The sequence below is a fragment of the Tinamus guttatus genome, unplaced genomic scaffold (assembly GCF_059628265.1).
Source record: "Tinamus guttatus ecotype Peru unplaced genomic scaffold, ASM5962826v1 Tinamus_guttatus_pri_ptg000026l, whole genome shotgun sequence".
Classification (NCBI taxonomy): domain Eukaryota; kingdom Metazoa; phylum Chordata; class Aves; order Tinamiformes; family Tinamidae; genus Tinamus; species Tinamus guttatus.
In genome coordinates this window covers 178,131-197,778 of record NW_028288560.1, presented here as the reverse complement: position 1 = coordinate 197,778, position 19,648 = coordinate 178,131, and the positions used below count along the sequence as shown (strand labels likewise).

General features: G+C 45.6%; 1 protein-coding gene across 1 annotated transcript; it reads left to right on the top strand.

The window, feature by feature from the left end:
- Positions 1-1,713: 1,713 nt before the first annotated feature.
- On the top strand, positions 1,714-19,420 carry LOC104565248 (inter-alpha-trypsin inhibitor heavy chain 4). The gene is made up of 22 exons (XM_088527056.1): positions 1,714-1,801; positions 3,878-4,038; positions 4,283-4,387; positions 5,305-5,467; positions 5,553-5,663; positions 5,746-5,871; positions 7,551-7,667; positions 7,952-8,120; positions 9,141-9,257; positions 9,630-9,811; positions 10,447-10,629; positions 11,685-11,824; positions 12,458-12,612; positions 13,038-13,067; positions 13,744-13,776; positions 14,346-14,399; positions 14,720-14,758; positions 15,111-15,224; positions 15,741-15,915; positions 17,148-17,302; positions 18,850-18,952; positions 19,285-19,420. The coding sequence occupies exons 1-22, from the start codon at positions 1,730-1,732 to the stop codon at positions 19,364-19,366; spliced, it is 2,586 nt and encodes an 861-aa protein (XP_088383182.1). The 5' UTR covers positions 1,714-1,729; the 3' UTR covers positions 19,367-19,420.
- Positions 19,421-19,648: the final 228 nt, after the last annotated feature.

The window sequence follows — 19,648 nt, the reverse complement described above, 5'->3', positions numbered from 1 at the left end:
AAGCCTGGGGAACCCTGACTTTGTGCAGCTGAAGCACCTGTTTAGTACCTGACTTTTACATGTGGGTATTAAAAAAACAAGCACTAGATCCACTTCATTAAAACTAAAGCGTTGGCAGTTGGCGCTCTCAAGCCATAAATTCTCTATTTTAAGGATTAAAGCTTTTCAAAAGATACATAAGTTAATCCAGTGTTTATCAATTATCAATTTATCCCCTAAAAGATATACATTTGTATTCTCTCCTGTAAATGACACAATGCTTGCAAGCAGTACAAAGGGTTTGCCTGCAAGTAGGAAGTTTATTTTTTAAGAAGCTGCTGAGAACGAAGCTGCGCTCAGCGGAGTGTTTTATAGTAAACATTCAAAGGTCTGTTGAAGTGATAATTTATCAAGCGCTTGTTAATGTCTTTGTGGCACATGTGAAGCCAAAGGCTCCCAGAAACTACGGAAACGTCGTCTGCAAAATATCCGTGAGGCAGGCAGCAACGCATGGATTTCCCTGCCGCTGCAAGCAGGCTGCTGCAGCTTCCTGAGACGCAGCAGTGTTTCGGGAATAGCGTTTCTAGGGCTTTGGGAAGGAAAAATGGGAAAGCATCGTGGTCCCGGCAGCCAGCGAGGCCAGTTTTGAGCCAGCTTGGAAGAATCGTTGAAGCAGCACTTCGGAAAATGCAAGATATTGGTTGAAGTGAAGCCCAAGCAGTTGGCCAAGCTCTGAGCTACAGCCCCAGGACATGTCATTTTTCCTGTCCAGTTGATATTTCCAGTTGACAGTTGATTTTCTTGGGAATACAGCAAGGATAGGATTCCCTGGGGTTCTTGTTTCCCACTGGTGAATTCCTACTTTGTCCACAAGGATGCCTAGAAAAATTATTATTTCTCCAGAGTGTAAAACAAGATGGACATTACAGTATACTATCATGCTCAGGTGGAGAAACATCTTTTAAGTAGTCATGCTTGCTTTGTTAGTTAGGAAAGGTCCCTAAGCACCAAAGAAGAGAGCATGTGTTTTAGGATACAGCATTAGCCATAAATGTTTCCTTACAAAACCAGTCTCTTTTAGTAGAATCTCTTTTTCCAGGGCTACGAGCCAACCCTTGACCAGCAGCAAGCTCAGGAGCAGCTTTTGGTGTCCTGCCTGGATGGAGACGTTTCGGTAACGTCACTGTGAAGACGGTGAAAGCAGCATCCCAGCATCTGTGCAGGTAAAAGCAGATGCAGAGCCTCCCACTGGGTGTTCTGAGACAGGCCAGTGGCTTCGGGGGACACAAAGCTTGATGAAATCACCAGCTCCAAAACCTCCTATGGATTTTGCATGTCTTTGCCAGCTCCAAATTTCTCAAGTGCTTGAGGTAGGGTAAAGCCATGCCCTTTCAAACTGTTGCCATTTGACAGGTTGGAGATTGAAGCATGCAGAAATTCAGCCTGCACACACATCTAGTCATCTTTCCACGTGTTTTTTTTTTTTTTTTTTTTTCACGCACATTTTAGTGGAATTGAAGTTTAAACAGGAACATGAGGATTTCTTAAGTCAAGACTTCACCGAACATTTAAGAGCAGAGATCTGATGGAATAATAAACTTGCCAAGGTCCAATCTGCAACTGTGTTTAACATGTCAATATTAAGTTTCTGAGTTTCCTCTCAAAGCCTGCATAATATCCCCAAGTGTGGGTTACTCATTAACTGATTAAGATAAACAACGTTTTCATTTTCAGCTCAGGTCTTCCCAAAATGGAGAGAGCGGTGCTCGCCTTGGTGGTCTTCTCCTCGCTTGCAGCATTCGCAGACACCATCACCCCAAAGGTATTTGCTCTGCTTTTTATAACACCTCTTTTTTGCTCGCCCACATGGCGACAGCAGGGCAGTTCTCAGCAGGCAACACTGGTAATTCCTGTGGTACCCGCACAGCATCGTGCACCCAATCCAGGGGTCTAGGATCCCATTGGGGCCTGCGGGGCAGAGCAGGGGCAAACACAGCACAAGGTGCAGGTTTTGTCTAATGCCTCTACCAAAGAGGGTGATAAAACACAGAACTGAGAGACTCTCGAGGTCTCCCTTGGAGCCTTTGGGCCTGGACGTGGCAGCATGGCATCAAGACAGAACGAGAGCCATGGAAATGCCAGGCTATTTTGGACAGGCACTGAGAATCTTATATGGAATTCCAAGGAGAGGCAACACAGGCATTTGTACTGCCAGGAAGAGCAAACTGGCCATTTGGCAGCATCGCAGGATGTGACCTAACTTAAAAACGGTTGGTGTTGGAGAAACAAAGCAAGCCTCATGTTTGGAGGGGTTTGTTTCCGTGATGCCTGTGCAGGAAAGGGTGCTCGGGGCAAGAGCACAAATGGGTCCCCATTGGTTTCCAGTGGCTGCGCTCTGCTTCGGTCAGGGCCCCGCAAGGCCCCTTGCCCCGCAGTGCCACTGTCAGGGACTGTCCCCTCATCCCGTCATCCCGTCGCGCGTCCCGGCCGCATCTCCGGGCAGGATTGATGCTGGCCGCGCTCCTGCCCTGCCACAGGGATGCTCCGGGCCGCCCCCTCGGAGCTGCAACCACTGTCCCGGGAGAGCAGGTACCCGAATTGCCGTGATCCCAATCACCTGCTCCCAATCCTCCCTGCTCCCTGCCCCGAAATTGTTTTACTTGACAAATATCTTTGTTTTTTCCTTTTACCCCCCTTTTCTTTTCTTTTTTTTTTTTTTTTTTTTTTGGAAATTATCCGGTGTCAGGAGCCGGGCACAATTTGTCGATATCTAATGAAAAAAGAAACAACTGTTATTGCCCTGGAGGTGGCTCCTGCAGTGATGTCTGGCCCCTGAGCTGCAGTCACCCTTGCACAGGAGGGCCATGTTTAAAGCGATTAAGTTTTTGAATTTAGTCCTAAGTCTTAACTGAGAAGAGGCCGGGCACTTCTTAAGTTAAGGAGATAAATTATTGAAAAAAAAAAAATCAAATAGCCATTGAGAAGATTTGTGAATCTGAAAAAAGCAAAAAATAGCAGTTGTTGATCTGTTCTGATACTGAGCTTTTATATTTTGATAAACTTCTGGACTGCTATGAGGTTGCTGATGTCCAGACCCACCTTTTGTACTGTTGCTACTGGCTGCTTGGGGTCTGTGCTGAAAGCAACACGCTGCCTTCAGAATGGAAATCACAAACAGATGAGTAGGTGTGGAGAGAAGCTTGGGAAGCTGCTGCGGGAGGAGCGCGTTTCTCCGGGGGTTTTTCCGAGGGGAGGCCTGGGGAAGGGCAGGGGGCAGCCCCCGCAGCGGCAGCGCCAAGGGCAGCCCGGCCTGTGCAAACAGCGCGATGGAGGCCTGCGCGGGGCCCGGCCTGCTGAGCAGCGCGCGGGGCCACGAGCTGCCCGCCTGGAAAACAGGCAGCAAAGTCAGCAGCTGGAAGAGCAAATGAGGTAAAACGGCTCAGGCTGCTTTCCACGTTGCTGAAAGAGGCGTTTGGGTGGTGGTTTCTGGGGTTTTTTTTTTTTTTGCAGTTTGTCTTAGGAGAGGAATTGGTGACAACGGTACCTGCTTACCAGAGTAGCGCGAGGCGAGAAGGTTGCAGAACAAGGCTCAGAAAAAAGCCCTGTGGGACGACAGAATACGTAGATTTAACTGCTGTTTTGTGCAGGGATGCGGTCATAGTAGCAGCAGGGGCAAGCAGGAGGCCAGTCCCACCACAGGGATCCCCAGGGGAGAGCAGAGCTTGTGCCTACTCGCTGCAGAGCACGCAGTGCTGAGCACTGCGCCCTCCTTGACCCCAACTGAAGCTACTTCATTTATCAGACATTACCAGTAACGGCACCTCCAACCTGGGTATGGACCAGCGCGTGGTGACAGCTGGCCTTTTAGTTGTAATTTCCAGGTGTTCCTTTCTTCCAGCATGGTATCGACATCTACAGCCTCCATGTGGACTGCAGAGTCATGTCCCGATTTGCTCACACTGTCATCACCAGCAAAATTGTCAACCGGGCAAATGAATCCCGCGAGGCCACCTTTGAAGTGGAGCTCCCCAAGACCGCCTTCATCTCCAACTTCTCCATGTAGGACCAGCCCTTTCCTGTGGTGTTGGCGAGGCAGCCTTGGGGTGGAGGGATGTTCATCCTTCTCCTGAGGAGCCATACAAGTGGCTAGGCCATTTTGGGGGAGGTGTCTCCAAGCGAGCCTCAAGGATGGGGAGGGATGGGAGTTTTCTCTGTTTGTGCCCTGAGGGCCACAAAGTACTGTGTTGCTCTAGTTTCTTGCACAGCACTCTCCCTAATATTAATTCTATTTTATGGAAAACAGGTCCATCGATGGCAAACTGTACCCGGGAATAATAACGGAGAAGGCATCTGCTCAGCAGCAGTATGATGCTGCGGTCTCGCAGGGGCAAAGCGCTGGCCTTGTGAAGTAAGCTGCCCTTCTGAGCAAGGTTGTTTGCACACTCTTAAACCTTCCCATCTGCCCAAGGGCCAAGTCAAGCCCTGAAGCCACCTTTTGTGCAGGATCAATGTAAAAAGCAGCTTGGGCTCCTCCTGGGAGGAGTGGCAGGACCAGGGAAGCCCGTCCGGACAAATGTCCAGCATGGGGTCGGAGCGGGAGCTGGGCAGTGGCTGAGCGATGCACTGGGACCAGGCAGGACCTTGGGTGGCCTGGGACAGCATTGTCTGCGTGTGCAGCCAGGAGCGCGGGGGAAATGCCTCCCGCCAGCAGCAGTTTTTAGCTGAAACAACCTGTTAAACCCTGGGTAACACCTAATCATTCTAGTTAAGTAGAATTGAGAGTAAGCTGAGCTTAAAAGCAAAGCAAGGAACGTCCTTGTTCTGCTATCGGGTTGAGCACTATGCTCTGCTCCTCCTTTAACAACTCATTTCACAGAACGCTAAATAATAGATGCAGCAACTTATTTATATCAATCTGTACCCATTCCTCCATCCATGTCCTTTATATCCGACGCCGCAATGGGCTTCTGCTGGAGGCATTGGTGTTTTGTTTTACCCTGGGACTTGCTGTGCTCAGTCATTAACCTGACTCCCCACTAAGATAGATGACTTCACATCACTCCAGAGGTGTATTTAATCTGGGACATATTCACTCCCAAATGGATTTCTGCTACAAACCTCAGCTTGCATATGCAGCAGCTATGGCACCCAGATGCTTTAGCTGTAACATGCAGTATCTCCTGCAATGTGAAACGGCTGCTTGGTGAGCAATACGATGCTCTCTCCTCTGCTTCGTGTTTGGCCGTTATTTAGCTCACGTTGCTGACTTTGGCCTTCCCGTGCACATGTGTACTGCAGGAGGTAAATCCCTATTCCCTTTTGCAGAATTGTGGGGAGAAAACTGGAGCAGTTTCAGGTCTCGGTTGGCATCGCAGCGGGCAGCAAGGTCACTTTTGAGCTGACGTACGAGGAGCTGCTGAAGCGGCAGCTGGGCAAGTACGAGCTGCTGCTCAAGGTCAGGCCCAAGCAGCTGGTCCAACACTTCCAGGTGAATGGCTGGGTGAGGGCTGGGGAAGGAGCCTTGCAGCCCATCTCGGGGGCCTCCGCTGGGCTCACGAGGACTTCTCCACCAGATGGATGTGCACATCTTCGAGCCCCAAGGCATTCGCTTCCTGGAGACCGACAGCACTTTCCTGACAAATGAGTTAACGGAGGCACTCACAAAAGTGCAAAATGAAACCAAGGTAGAAGAGAGGCTGCTGGTTGCATGGGGCAGTTTGGGGCATCACTGCGTTGCTTTGAGCTGGGCTTGTGCTTGCCTTTCAGGCTCATATTGTGTTTAAGCCAACGGTAGACCAGCAAAAAAATCCTGATGCAGGTGAAACCCTCCTCAATGGTGATTTCATTGTGCGTTATGACGTTGAGAGAGGTGCAACTGCAGGTGATATACAGGTAACAAAAGGATTAAAAATTAGCTGCTTTCACATCATTAGTATGTTTTAGTGTGGAGAACAGTCGGCATCACAGGTGGAAAGACCCATGGTGACAGAAAGAGCTGTTTCCACTAATCCTAACTCAGTGGGAACTGATCATGATGTTCAGTAAAATCCCTGTGACACTAAACCTGTTGCAGGATGGGAGCAGTCCTGGAAAACCAATTTTTCAAATGTTGCTTCAATGCCAACTCTCTCTAATTTATTTTTGTTCTCCAAACTTTGATGGATCTAAGATGTATTGTTGCTTCTTGCACGTGAAGCTTAGAGGAATGTGATTTATTCAGCCATTAAATTCACAATTTCATTTTCTTTTGCTTTTTCTAACCAAGACAGGTGAAGGGAGCAGGAACTTAAAAATATTTATGGTGCAATGCATATTTTAGAGAAAAAAGTGCCTATGCTTTCCATACTGTGTCACTAAAGAAGGACGCGCATGGATGTGCAAAAAGATGGTAGTAACAAGCCATGAACAGGGCTGTGCACACATGTACATGGTATTGAGATGTATATTACATGTAATATAAAAACGCAAACCTTAAAATTTTTAATTAAAATTTTGGTTAAAGATAATAATTAAGTATTTTGATTAAAAAGCAGCTCCTCTAGCCATGTGGCTTTGGTGCTCTGTATAGATCCAGAGACCCCTGTTTTTCCTGCCATTCACGCTACCAGACTGTGCCACAGATTTGCACAAAAAAAAAATTGTGCCGGGGCTCCATCTAGCATTTTAAACTGCTCATGCAGCTCTGAAGTTGATTCAAAACGTGGCTGTGCAGGACTAATAGGAAATGTCCTTTGTGCACTCTCCCTGCAGCATCCATCACAATTGCAGAAACTGTGCAGTGAATCAAACAACGCATCACACTTTGCCCCAGACCACATTTCAGTTCCATGCATCTTCCTTTACTGAATTCCTTTCCCTCAGCTCCAGGGTATCTCTGCACATCTTCTTGATACACTGGTCTTTGAAGAAGTGGGATTAAGATTTAAGATTAAAATACTGATTGATACAAGCTGCTTACACTTTACATGCTAATGTTAGAAAATACTTTGTTTATTAGCAAAAATATTAACAGTAAAATATGAAATGTATTTTTACATACGGTTTTGTTTATTCTTCGCTTGAAGCAGAAGAAATGGCACTAGCTTTGCTTTTGTTCCTAATCATTTTTGTTTTGATGGTCATGGATATATAAGCTCCTGCCTGCAATATATGGGAATGTAAAATGTGCATTTAAAAGTGAATCACTTGTATTAAGTTCTGAAGGAAAGGCTGAGGATAAAACGTATTGATTGATGATGGACTTTGGACTTAAAACTGGGTGCCCAGGGCCCCTTCACCAAGGGAAAGATGATCTGGCAGCCACCCCAAACTGGTGCTGTCTCGGGGAGGTGAGGACCATGTTTCCATTCTCCTGTAATTGGCTTTTGAAGGATAGTATCACCTCCAGCTAAGTAATACATTTTAATAGTTCTTTGATTTGGATCTATTTCTAAAGAACTATTTTTAATAGTTCTTTGATCTAGATGAACCAAATGCTGACCATGGACCACTGCTCTTGGTATGCCAGAATATTAAGAGATGATACTTATTTATTATGTGCAGTGTTATACTTACATAACTTTGTATTTCAGATCGTCAATGGATATTTTGTGCATTATTTTGCCCCGCACGAAATGCCAGTGCTTCCCAAAAATGTCGTCTTCGTAATAGATCGCAGTGGCTCTATGGCAGGCAGAAAAATCGAGCAGGTGACTTGCTTGAAACACTGACCTCTGCTCGCACCCCCTGTGCGTGTGCTCCCTGTGCTGGAGGGGCTTTGCTCTGCAGCCTCTTGGGGAAGTTGCTTTTGAAACATAGGCTATTCTTGTGCACAGCAAAACTTCCAGACGTTTGGAAATATATGGAAATACGAATGCACGGGCTTAGGCTGTTGAAGTGCAGCGCTTGTCCGATATGGGTGGGTGGCTTGCCTTGAGACAGAGGACATTTCTCTCTGCCTGTATGCAGTATTTTGTTTTCTCTTCACAAACAGACGAGGGATGCTCTCCTGAAGATCTTGCAAGACCTGCGAGCAGAGGATCGCTTCAGCTTTATCACCTTTAACAGCAAAGTTTCGGAGTGGAGGAGCTCCCTGCTGGAGGCCACGGCAGAGAACTTGGCAAGCGCTGTGGCATTCGTGCAGACTCTTAGCGCCAGCGGAGGTACCAGGCACCAGCTGGTTCTTAGAACCCTAAATATACACCCAACAGCATAACAAATAGTGTTTAGGAAAAAAATACTGTGCTATTGCTCATGTCATGCCATGCAATTATGGTCAGTGATCACAAAGCGAGTGAGCGCACAGGCAATTTTTAATAATTATGAGCAATGATAGAATAGATAGGATAGAAAAACTTATGCTGGGAATGGGCCAACTAGTGACTACATTATGATATGCATATAAGGAGAGATGGTTACATCCCATCCATGAGCTGTACAAGCTAGGAAGTTTTGTCCAAGACATTTACAACACAGAGAGTTGAAAAATTTCCAGGGAACCACTTTTTTTTTTCCTCCATAAAAATGGCAATTCACTCAAGCTAGAAACATTTCATGGCCACTTACTGATGTCTTTATACCAGAGACTGCTCGTCAATAGAATGTAAACAAAGAAGTTATATGTCTGTGGTTCTCTCCATACGTGGTATTGAAAGCTATAGCACAGAAACAAAATAGTCAAAATAGGCATGAAGCATTTCAGCTGTTACATTGCTCAATCTGATTTATTTTTATGCATGCTTTTAAGCAGATCCAAAAGGCTATTTCTGTGTCTAATGTTAAGCTGTTAATTTTCCTGTCACTTTTCTTGTCCTGGTAGCTAGCACCGATGAAGACCACTTGTGTCTAGCTCTTTTCTTTGGCTTCTCAAATACTTAATGCTTAAGTGCTGGACGAATAGGTGTTAGTGTGTTTGAGGAAGCATCTTCAATGGATCTAGACAGATTCCATAAAAGGTCAGATTATTTGTGTTTACCGTCACGTAGCAGAAAATGCTTTCCTAGGAAACCTCCAGCTTTGCCATTGCAATGTAACCTGCTGTGGTCAAGCGTGACATGCCAAGCCCCTAAAAACTCACCTCCAGCAGCAAACTGAAAACAACCCTGCCTCTGGAAATGAAGCTCAGGGATTTCTTGGGATGCTTATCCTGTTTCTGGTGAGTGAAGGCTGCTCCCTTGTTGCAGGCACAGACATCCACCAGGCCCTGCTGAGAGCGGTGGTCACGCTGCATCAAGCCAAGGCGCTGCCCGAGCGCAGCGTATCCATGATCATCTTGCTGACAGATGGCCAGCCCACCTCTGGTAAGTAAAGCTTACCTCAATCCTCTCCCTCCTCCTTGACCCTGTACCCTTATATCCCATTTTGCATCCTTACATTCAGCCAAAAAGCCTCCTTTGGCCCCTTCACAATCTTTTAAACCATGTGGTGTTTAACTGTAACCGTATGAGTAGAAGTAACTTGTCATGAAGGGGGAGAAAGAGATTCCAGCAGTCAAAATACAGAGCAGCACTCTCATTTCTCTCTCATTTTGATTCAATGAATTCAACCTCCTTCTATGTTTTGTTTTGAATTATTTTAAGAGATTTTAAGCAGCATTTTCCTGTAAATCCTCTGCTGTTCTTTCATACTTAAAAAGCACACATTCCATGAGTATTTTTTTTTTTCAATCACAGGTGAGACTAAGGTGGAAGTAATCCAAGAAAACATCCAGAAAGCCATCGGTGGGAAGTTTGCCCTCTTCTGCCTTGGCTTTGGTTTTGATGTGAGCTATAAGTTCCTTGAGAAAATGGCCTTGAGCAATGGGGGACTCGCACGACGTATATATGAAAACGCGGACGCAGCCTTGCAGCTCCAGGTGAGGACTAACCCCGTGTGGCTACCTCTGCTTGGCCTCATTCCAGCATAGGTTGAAAAGCTCCCCCTAACACCGGTCCAGTGGTGGCCACAGACACAACTGGAGGAAACGGCCGGAAACTGAAGCACCAGAAGTTCCACAGGAACTTAAGGAAAAATTTCTTGACAGTGAGGGTGACAGCGCACTGGAACAGGCTGCCCAGAGAGGTTGTGGAGTCTCCTTCTCTGGAGATCTTCCAAACCCGCTTGGACGCAGTCCTGTGCCACGTGCTCTAGGTGACCCTGCGTGTGCAGGGGGGTTGGACTAGCTGATCTCTAAAAGGTCCCTTCCAACCTTAAGCATTCTATGATTCTAAATAGCCCACTAGAGAAGAAAAACAGTCTGATTTTAACCAGACTGAAGAAAAGAGCTGGGAAAAGTGGTTAAAAAAAGCCACCAGTGATGGTGATGCTGAGGGGGATGCTGTGGAAGTACTCAGATCATTTTCAGCATTTTCAGCAGTCTTATACCAATGGCTCCTACCTGTCTCTGCCCAAAGAAGCTTAATTCCTTTCTTTATTGAGGCATTTTATATGTTTTTGGCAGTTTGCTTAGTTTTACAATCGTTTGTGCTCCTTCTCTGTACTTCTCCTTAGGGTTTTTATCAAGAGGTGGCTACTCCAATATTAATGCAAATTGAAATGCAGTATCCAGAAAATGCCATCGAGGGGTTAACCAAGAACAATTTCAAGCTGTTTTTTGAGGGCTCTGAAATCGTAGTATCTGGAAAAATCAGCAACGAGCTTGATCTTCTGCCAGTAGAAATTAAAGCTCAATCAGTAAGTGTTTACCTTGCTAAATTGCGAAAGAAAATGTTTTATGGGGCAATAGGAAACTTTAAAACAACCTTTTATGTTCTCTACATTTGGACATTCAGCAATATTCCCACTGTTGGGAAATATATAAGAATTTGATAAACTTTTATGTTTTAAATCTGCCGGAATAGAAAAATCTTTGAGTATTTTCACAAATAAGCAAATATCAAATTTTATCAATTTTTGTGATATTTTGGTCATTCAAGCATTTTTTTAAGGAAACTAGTTTATATTTTTAGAATGAAGCAGGAAACATGATATTTTTCACTTTGAAAATTTTTAAATAGAACCGTGGAGGAATTTCATGCCTCCTTTCTTCAACGTTTTTTCGAGTGCAGAAACGTATACCCAGAAAACATGCATTGGATGGTTTTGTTTTGCATATTCCAGAGGGAAAACAGCTCGCCAAAGACTTAGACTGTATTCTGGTGAAAAATGTTATATCACTTGATACTTTATAGATCTTCAGTCTGGCCAAGCAAAACAAAAATTCAAATGATACAACATTTGAGAACAGAAAACGACTGAATGAATCTGATGAAATACAGAGTGATCATTAAATGTAAAAACGTGTCACCAAGTAGCTGCTGCTTTTCTTAGCTGAACTAAGAAGTCTGAACTCTAGTTAAGACTAAAAATAACTGAGACTTTAATCATTGTGTTCTGATGACATGTGGCATAAATCCACCAGTTTTATTGAAAGAATAAGTAATGAAAGATCCCCATCTTGTGAATGATAGCCTTCTGCTCTGTAAGGTGTGTGTTGATGCATTATATGCCAATTTATTATAAAATTTGTACATTTCGTTGATTAAATCAAATGATGCTCTTGGTGGGCATGCATTTTTGTAGCACCATTCAAAGTGAGTGGATGCCACAAATGTGGTTCCTACAGGCTAGGCCAGTTCTGTGGGTCAGAAGGGTACAATGGTGCTGAAAGATGTTCTTTCAAGCCTAATATTGTGACTATAAAAGGAGTCTGTGGCTGTTCTTTTGATGGTCATTTGTGTCCCTTTCAGCATACGAGTGACTTGACTCTTAAAGAAGAAGCAAACATTAAAGAGAAGGAGCAAGTATTTCAAAATCAGAGCTACATCTTTGGAAATTTCATTGAGAGACTGTGGGCTTATTTAACCATCCAGCAGCTTCTAGAAAAATCGTAAGCTAATTTCAGATTTTGCACGATGCAGTTCTGGTTTCTTCAAGCACTCTAACCTCCTTATTCACAAATTATATGATGGGAAAATGCACAGCAACAAATATCTTTGTCCATAGATTTACAAATATTACCTACTGGAAGAGTACAGCACTACTGTGGGTGACATGAGATGCCTTTCAGTCTGAGAGAGGGTTGCACCATTAAAAAAAGAAAGAAGGAAATATATAAAGTATTTTCTTCACAGCATTTCTTTGAAACAGATCTCAAATGTATTGGTTGTGTTGAGCTGTTGTTACACATTTAGCAATATTGCCTGTAGAGATGTGAATGGTAACAGCTAGTAAAGGGAGTCATAACAGTATGTCCAGAGGACATTTCCCAGTTCATATATCTGTAATTTATGTGTGTTTGACCCATATATAGGCTTGGTGTTGCAAACAGTTGAGCATTTCTGTGATTTCAAGCACATGAATAGCTGAGTTATCCCAACAGAGCTCCACATCCAGGAGAGAAAATCCCTGTTAAGACATAGCTAAGACATTGGAAAAAGCCACCTGTTACACAGAGCTTACACAGTCCCCTCCTGCTCATGGGCCCAGCATTTCAGTGCCTTGTCACTAACGCAGACCTCAGTGTTTCAGCCCCTGCTGGCCAGCAGAAGGCCCTGGAGGCCCGTGCCCTGGAGCTGTCCCTGCAGTTCGGCTTTGTCACCCCCCTCACCTCCTTGCTGGTCACCAAACCCGCGGAGCAGCCGCAGGCAGAGCTGGCCAACAAGCCCAGCGAGGCCGGTAAGGGGCACCTGGGCCACCTGCGGCTCGTGGGGACGCCATGGGGTACCCAGCTGGGACTGGGGGGTGGCGAGCAGCCTCCTTTGGAGATAAGAGGCCTGGGGCTTTGTAGAAGGTGAAGGGGGGAAATAGGCTGCTGGATACTACTGAAAATGGGAATTTGTTTAAATATCAATTGAACTGCTGTTCCTGAGCATTCCCTGCCCCTGCAAACTCTGCGTCTTGCCCTGTGGCATTAAGGCCAAGCACATGAATGCAGGAAAGCAAAACTGTTATCTCCCGGAGTCTTCCATGTGCTACATCTAGCCATCCTTCAGCACACAAAACCTACCCCCTCGGGCACCCGCTCCTCCCTGATCTGCACGTGAGCAAGATGCTTAATTGTTGACTCTCTGGCACTGACTTATCCCTCTTCCCTGGATTAGATAATGAGAAGGGCAGAAGCTCCCTAGGAGGTAAGTGTTGTCTTCTACTCCAATCTCACAGATCCTTAATTAGCTCCTGTTGAAAACAAACAGACAAAAAAACAAAATAAAGCAAAAAATCATGGTGGTCGTCTGATAGCGGGGAGTATCTGGGTTTTGGAAAAACAGACATCAAGGAAAATGGGAGCAATATCTAGCAAGCTCTTTGCAGAGGCTGGGTGAATAACACGGTCCACTGGTGAAAATCTGTCATTCTGAAAGTGTGAGAGGCCAAAATTGTCTTTACTCATGAGCAAAAGTACTTTTTCAAGTGAATGCTCCTAATTCTGTTTTCTACTTCTTCTTGCCATGCGTGAAGCATCTGTCAGAAAATTAAGCTTGAGACCTCTTGGAAAGATTTATGAGGATGACTTAGGTATTATTTTTTCCTCTTTTTCTGGGAATAATGGAAGTATTTCTGTGACTATTATTCTAAAACTGTCAGCAGTATGAATCCCATAATCTCAGCCATGCTGGTAGCCCACGGTGTGGTTTACTGTGGTGCTGGCAGAGGGAAGAGGGATTCGGCCTCGTCGCACCCACGTGCTCTGGGGTCGGTGCCCACCCGTCGCTGTCCCTTGTCCCCACGACTTCCCTGCTGCCGGCCCCGGGCACGTAGATAACACAGTAAAGAACAAAATCCTGATGCTCTTCTCACTTTCCCCAGATGCCTATAGGATGAGGAGTGGATCAGTTCCTGGTAAGTGCTCCCGCTCTTTTAATTCAGAAAAATCATGCAAAATGTATTGAATATGTGTGTTAAATCAACATCACTCTATCATCAAATGTATTTTCATTGTTGATGCCTGCTTAATATATACAGGTGAGTTTGTTTTACGTGTTTTTCATTCCACAGATATTTACACTAGGATTAATTTACAGTCTTGAAAATAATGTTGATATTTTTTCAGAAATAAAAAATGTAAGCCCTTTGAAAACGAATGCAAAAGATCTGGAAAAATATACGTTAATAAGCTGGGGAAAATGTGGCCAAGTAACAGAGCAATTTTCAGGGCTTTAATCGTAGCGAGGCCCACAGCTGTAACGCGAGTAACGAGCTGAGTCCCGCTGCACTGGACATAGCTCTGCCCAGGGCTGGCAAAATCACTAGCAAGGTTGCGAGATGCAGTCCAAGTCCTTGAGCATCTCAGCCACATCCGTGCCATGAAGAACGGAGGGAAAAAAGCTCATTTGGGAAGGTGAGGGCTTGAGTGCGTGGCTGCAGCTTGGCAAAACTGGGCTGCCAACGTCGCACAACTTCCCTTGCAGGTCGCTGGCGCTCCCTGCTCCAGTCTGGCAGCAACAAGAAACTGCACTCGCCAGGTAATTCCTTAGCCCTGCGCCCACGGAGGAGCCGGCGGGCGCTGCCAGGTCCTGCTGCCTGTCACAAATGCACAAACCTGTCTCTGGAGCACCGGGCAGCGAAGGGACAACGTGGCCAAATGGCCCCGCCGGGTGCCAGCTCCCACGTGTCAGCCCCCAGCACTCTGCCTTTTTTAAACATTTTCCATTCAGGGGCTTCTTGCTGCTTAAATCAAACTCTGCAGAGTTCAGTGGCAAGCTCTGCCATAAGGGTTAGTTAGCCAAGTTAGAGAGAAAACACAAGTGCTTCACTAAACTCCTGTTACTTTTAAATATTTCAGCTCTCAGGTTAATGGAACAAGGAAGATCCCAGCCTCTTGGTAAGTTACATACATAGGAGTCTCATTTTAATATAATATAATTATTAATATAACCATAACATACAGTATTTCTTTTTTTTTTCTGGTTTTATCTATTGCTCTAATTCAAAATCACTCATTACTTCTTCTTGAAAACCTTGGCTTTTTCTTTCCATGAAAGCATAAAGTACCCCCATGCCCCATGAAACAGCCTTTCCAGCTCCAGGGTGTAACTAGCAACAGAAATGTAGCACATATATAAATCTTCAGCCAAAATAGCCTCAAAGTTTTAAAATCTGTTGTTTTTATTATTAGCATTCTGGAAAAGCTATGACTAATATTTTCATTTTCTTCTCATTCTTGGGCTTTTCAGCTAGTGAATATCCCCAGTTTCTCTTGCAATTACCTGGACAAAATGAAATCATCTGCTTAAATACTGGTGGGCAAGGCCAGACTTCTGCAGACCTGCTGTCTGATCCGGTGCAAGGTGAGCAAGTCACGTCCCTCGAGGGAGGGGAACCGGTCCCAGTCGCGCTGAGGACCTTCGTTCCGCTGTGAGACACCAGAAAGGGATATTTCCATGGCCCTGCCTCCTCCTGGCCCACTGCAGCCTCCCCTTGCGTCACAGGAAAGGAGAGACCCTTCAGTCTGGGAGCCACCAGCCTTGGGAGTTGTCCCCATCTCAGTAACAGCCTTCTGCTGCCCTTTTGCAGTGACCAGAGAGGCTGTGACGATCCTTTCAGTCACGCTGCAGGCATCATCTGCACCGACTAGGGACTGAAAAACCTCCGGGAGAGGATGAGGATCCCCCTGTGCCGAGCTAGACAAGGGTGACTCTGCCACGTGCTCTTAGGGATTTGGACATACAAAAGACAGGAGAGGCTGAGCCCCCCAATAACTGTATTTTAAACCCTTAGGTCCAACAACCTGAGGCAGTTTTATTAAGACTAATCCTACTTTGTAAACACGATCGCGTGACAGATTTGTGTCAATGTCATTAAAGGAATCTCCGTCACTGGGAATCTTGGGGACAAAACAAATCACTTTGTGCAGTTGGAAATTACCTACGTGAATCCCCCAGTGCAAGTGCATGTCTCCAGGGACGCCGTGATCATCCACCAGGACCACGAGGCCGAGCGGCTGCCGTGGGCCGAGTCTGCCACCTCCGTGGTCCAGGGGTAAGCGCTGCCACTGCGGCCACTCCCTAAACAGCAAATACAGATCTGATCATTTAACATGCAGGCCTTTGCTTTCACACTTGCCGTGTGCTTCAGGGAAGCGTTCCCAAATGTCCCTGCCAGGTGAGTGACTCTCACAAAAAAAACACAAAAACAAGACACTTTCACATCTGCCCTTTTCAAGTGCTGGAAAGATTTAGCTTAGAATCACAGAATGCTTAAGGTTGGAAGGGACCTCTAGAGGTCATCTAGTCCAACCCCCTGCACACGCAGGGTCACCTAGAGCACGTGGCACAGGACTGCGTCCAAGCGGGTTTGAAGATCTCCAGAGAAGGAGACTCCACAACCTCTCTGGGCAGCCTGTTGCAGCTTAATTCTCTGGTCTCGTATAACTCACTCCTTTCTGCCTCAGCTTAGGACGCAGGACGTTTGTGGTTGAAGGTAAGGGCTGTGGTGCAAGGAGCACGTCCCCATCCAGCTCCCTGGTTTCCCCTTGCACAAGAGAGGGTAGTTCAAATATAGACTTGATTTGTCTGACTAATTTGGGTGGTGTCCTTCACTGCTGCACAAAAGCGCTGAATTTAGGGCTTGGGCGCTTAGTTCCACTAGCTCTTTTGTACACCCAAAATAAAACCTCCCAGGTGACCTGCTGTTCCTGTGCCTCCTCACAGAGCGCCTCTTCCTTCCTTACCTTTATAATCCAAACTGATCTATGTCCACGTGCAATTTGCCTTTCCCCACGCAGCATGTTTCTCCAGCTTCCAACCAGCATTTGAGCCCTTGCAACTGCAGCCCTGCAGATCTGCAAGGGAAAAAATAGTAGCAGATATGTGTGTTCTGGAAGCCTACCTGGACTCAAAATAAAAAGTTGCAGATTATACAAAAGCCTAATTATGAAGTATTTCATTTTTCTTGGTAAAATGATGGGAGAAAATATTCTCTTTTTTCATCCAAATTTTTTTCTTTTGTCATCATGGATAAAGAAGGTCATCAGCAAAAAAATTCCTCTGTGCTAGTGTATTTGTACGTAGTCTGCAGTGATACAGACCTGTTGTGTGGCAACTGGAGAAAAGACGGGTACTTAAGAGTTTCCACCTGAAAAATAACCACCGAAAGGTCAGGAAAAATAAAAATGCAAAGAGGCAAAAGGCAAAAATTAAATTATTTAATTCATTACATGAAATCCGTCTTGATATAATTCTTGGAAATGAACTGTGTCACTTACTTCCTAGGCTGAGAATCTCGGTTGAAAAGGAACGAAGCCTGACACTGTCACTGCCTGAGACGGTCACAGTGAAAGTGTCCTTCATAAAGCAGCCAGAACATTTTCTCGGACTGTATTTCTTGGACACCAACCATTTTTCTGACAAAGTCAGTGGATTTCTTGGTATGTATCGTTATGCAATTTGTATTATTTATTATGTAGCAAAGAAGGCCAACCTTGGAACTAAGCTGCTGGACAGAGTGTGTGATGGATCCAGGCTCTGTTTCCATTTCTTTTGTGGCTTTGCAAGGACTTGACACATGGGGACGAGGGCATTTTCACCTGGCAAAGTTTTCAGGTGATAAATCTGTCCAATAAGCTTACAAATAAGACCAAAATAAAGATAGCTTTTGGAAAACAAACAAACAAAAAACCTACAAAATAGTGAAATGCCAAATCTTCCTGTACCCCCTGCTGTTTAAGGGTTAGTCCCCTGTTCCCGTTGATCCCCAAGGCTGAGCGTGGGCTCGTGGGGTTGGGACACCCTGACTTGTTAGAAGAGCGTCTCCAGCAGGTCGAGGGAGGTGATCCTGCCCCTCTACTCAGCCCTGGTGAGGCCGCATCTGGAGTATTGTGTCCAGTTCTGGGCTCCACAGGACAAGAGGGATGTGGAGCTGCTGGAGAGAGTCCAGCGCAGGGCCACAAGGATGATCAGGGGCCTGGAACATCTGCCCTATGAGGAGAGGCTGAGGGAGCTGGGCCTGTTCAGCTGGAGAAGAGAAGGCTGAGAGGGGACCTGAGCAGTGTCTAGAAGTACCTCAAGGGAGGCCGTGAGGAGAATGGGGCCGGCCTCTTTTCACTGGTGGCCACCGACAGAACTAGAGGAAATGGCTGGAAACTGAAACACCAAAAGTTCCACAGGAACTTAAGGAAGAATTTCTTGCCAGTGAGGGTGCCAGAGCACTGGAACAGGCTGCCCAGAGAGGTTGTGGAGTCTCCTTCTCTGGAGATCTTCCAAACCCGCTTGGACGCAGTCCTGTGCCACGTGCTCTAGGTGACACTGTGTGTGTGCAGGGGGGTTGGACTAGATGATTTCTAGAGGTCCCTTCCAACCTTAAGCATTCTGTGATTCTATGATTCTATGAAGAGGGAAGAGCCTCCTCGGCATCTCCAAGCTGCAGCAGCCCACCTTGGTACGGATGTTGGAACTTCTCCTTCTTGCTTTCCCTGGTGCTTGAAATGTGTCCTTATCTGGTAGGCAGCCAAAGTGAGGGGAAAATCACGCTTTTCGATGCACGATTGCTTTTAGGGGCCTAAATATTTCAGTGCAAGTCTTTAATTCCATTGAAAAGTTGCCCATGAAGTAGATCCTAAATTATACTTTCTTTGAGTCAAATCATAAGTCCTTATTAAAATTTTGGCTTCTGCAAGTTCCATGAAAATTCACAGGCTGGCAGCAGGGATGCTGCAACTCAGGGCCTTCCAGAGAAACTCTGCATTTCATTTATTCTTCTCAAGGACCTAATGTCACCTTTTTCTGCAGAGCAGTAAATCCAGGCCAGCTTTTCCTGCAGAGCAATCCAGAACCAGGGCTTCATGAGGCAGGAAACCTTTTTGAGGCAGGGGGCTGCTTTCCTGGGGTCCTGGCTGCCATTTGGATTAAATGAACAACCAGGCACCGATGGCTCGGGTCAAGGAGTTGTAAAGCAACGTTTGTGTCTTTTGCTCAGGTCAGCTGTATTCAAAAACACAAGTGGAGATTAAGCCCGGTGTAAATCAGAGAGATGATGAAAGAGTCCTAAGCGTGTCTGGATCTGAGCACAGAGTTACCAGGTAATGGAGATGGGATAAGGGGGAGGGCAGCACATGCTTTATATGACTGATTTTATCAGCAAATAGCAGAGATCAAAATAAATAAAACAGATTATTGATAGGAACGCCCATCCTTTGGGTAAAGGACAGCAGTTTGCTATGTTTAGAGCAAGAACAATATTTAAGCTTCCCTTGCAGCCAGCTCTAGGGGTGGGATGCACCAGCTCTGCCCACGCAGAGCCTCAGACTTCTGGTACCAGCTGTAAACACAGAGTGTGGCGAAGGCTGTTGAATCCAGGCCTGCTCTTTGAGGGCTTTATCACAAATTTCGTTGTCTTTTGGTTTTGTTTCAGGCAATACAAGAAAGACTACAGGCTTGAGTCAGCTGGTGATCCTGTGTCCTGCTGGTCATTAGATTATTCACCTCGAGAATAATAATTGGAGCAGCACTGCAAACGACGCTCTTGCGAACGTTTTTGATACTCTCTCATTGAGGAAACTGCACAGTTACAGCCTTACTTGTTAACACAGGAATTCCATGAATAGCTTACCTCAAAATCCTTATACTCTTAAGAAGAGAATTTGCTTGCTTGTTTGTAATTTTTAAATGAGTTCTAATACTCAGGTGGGTTGTGTTGTGGAAGATTTATGTAAACTAAATAAAAGCAACATCATCAGCTCACAGTTTCATATGGAGAGAAAGACTCTGTTTCCTGA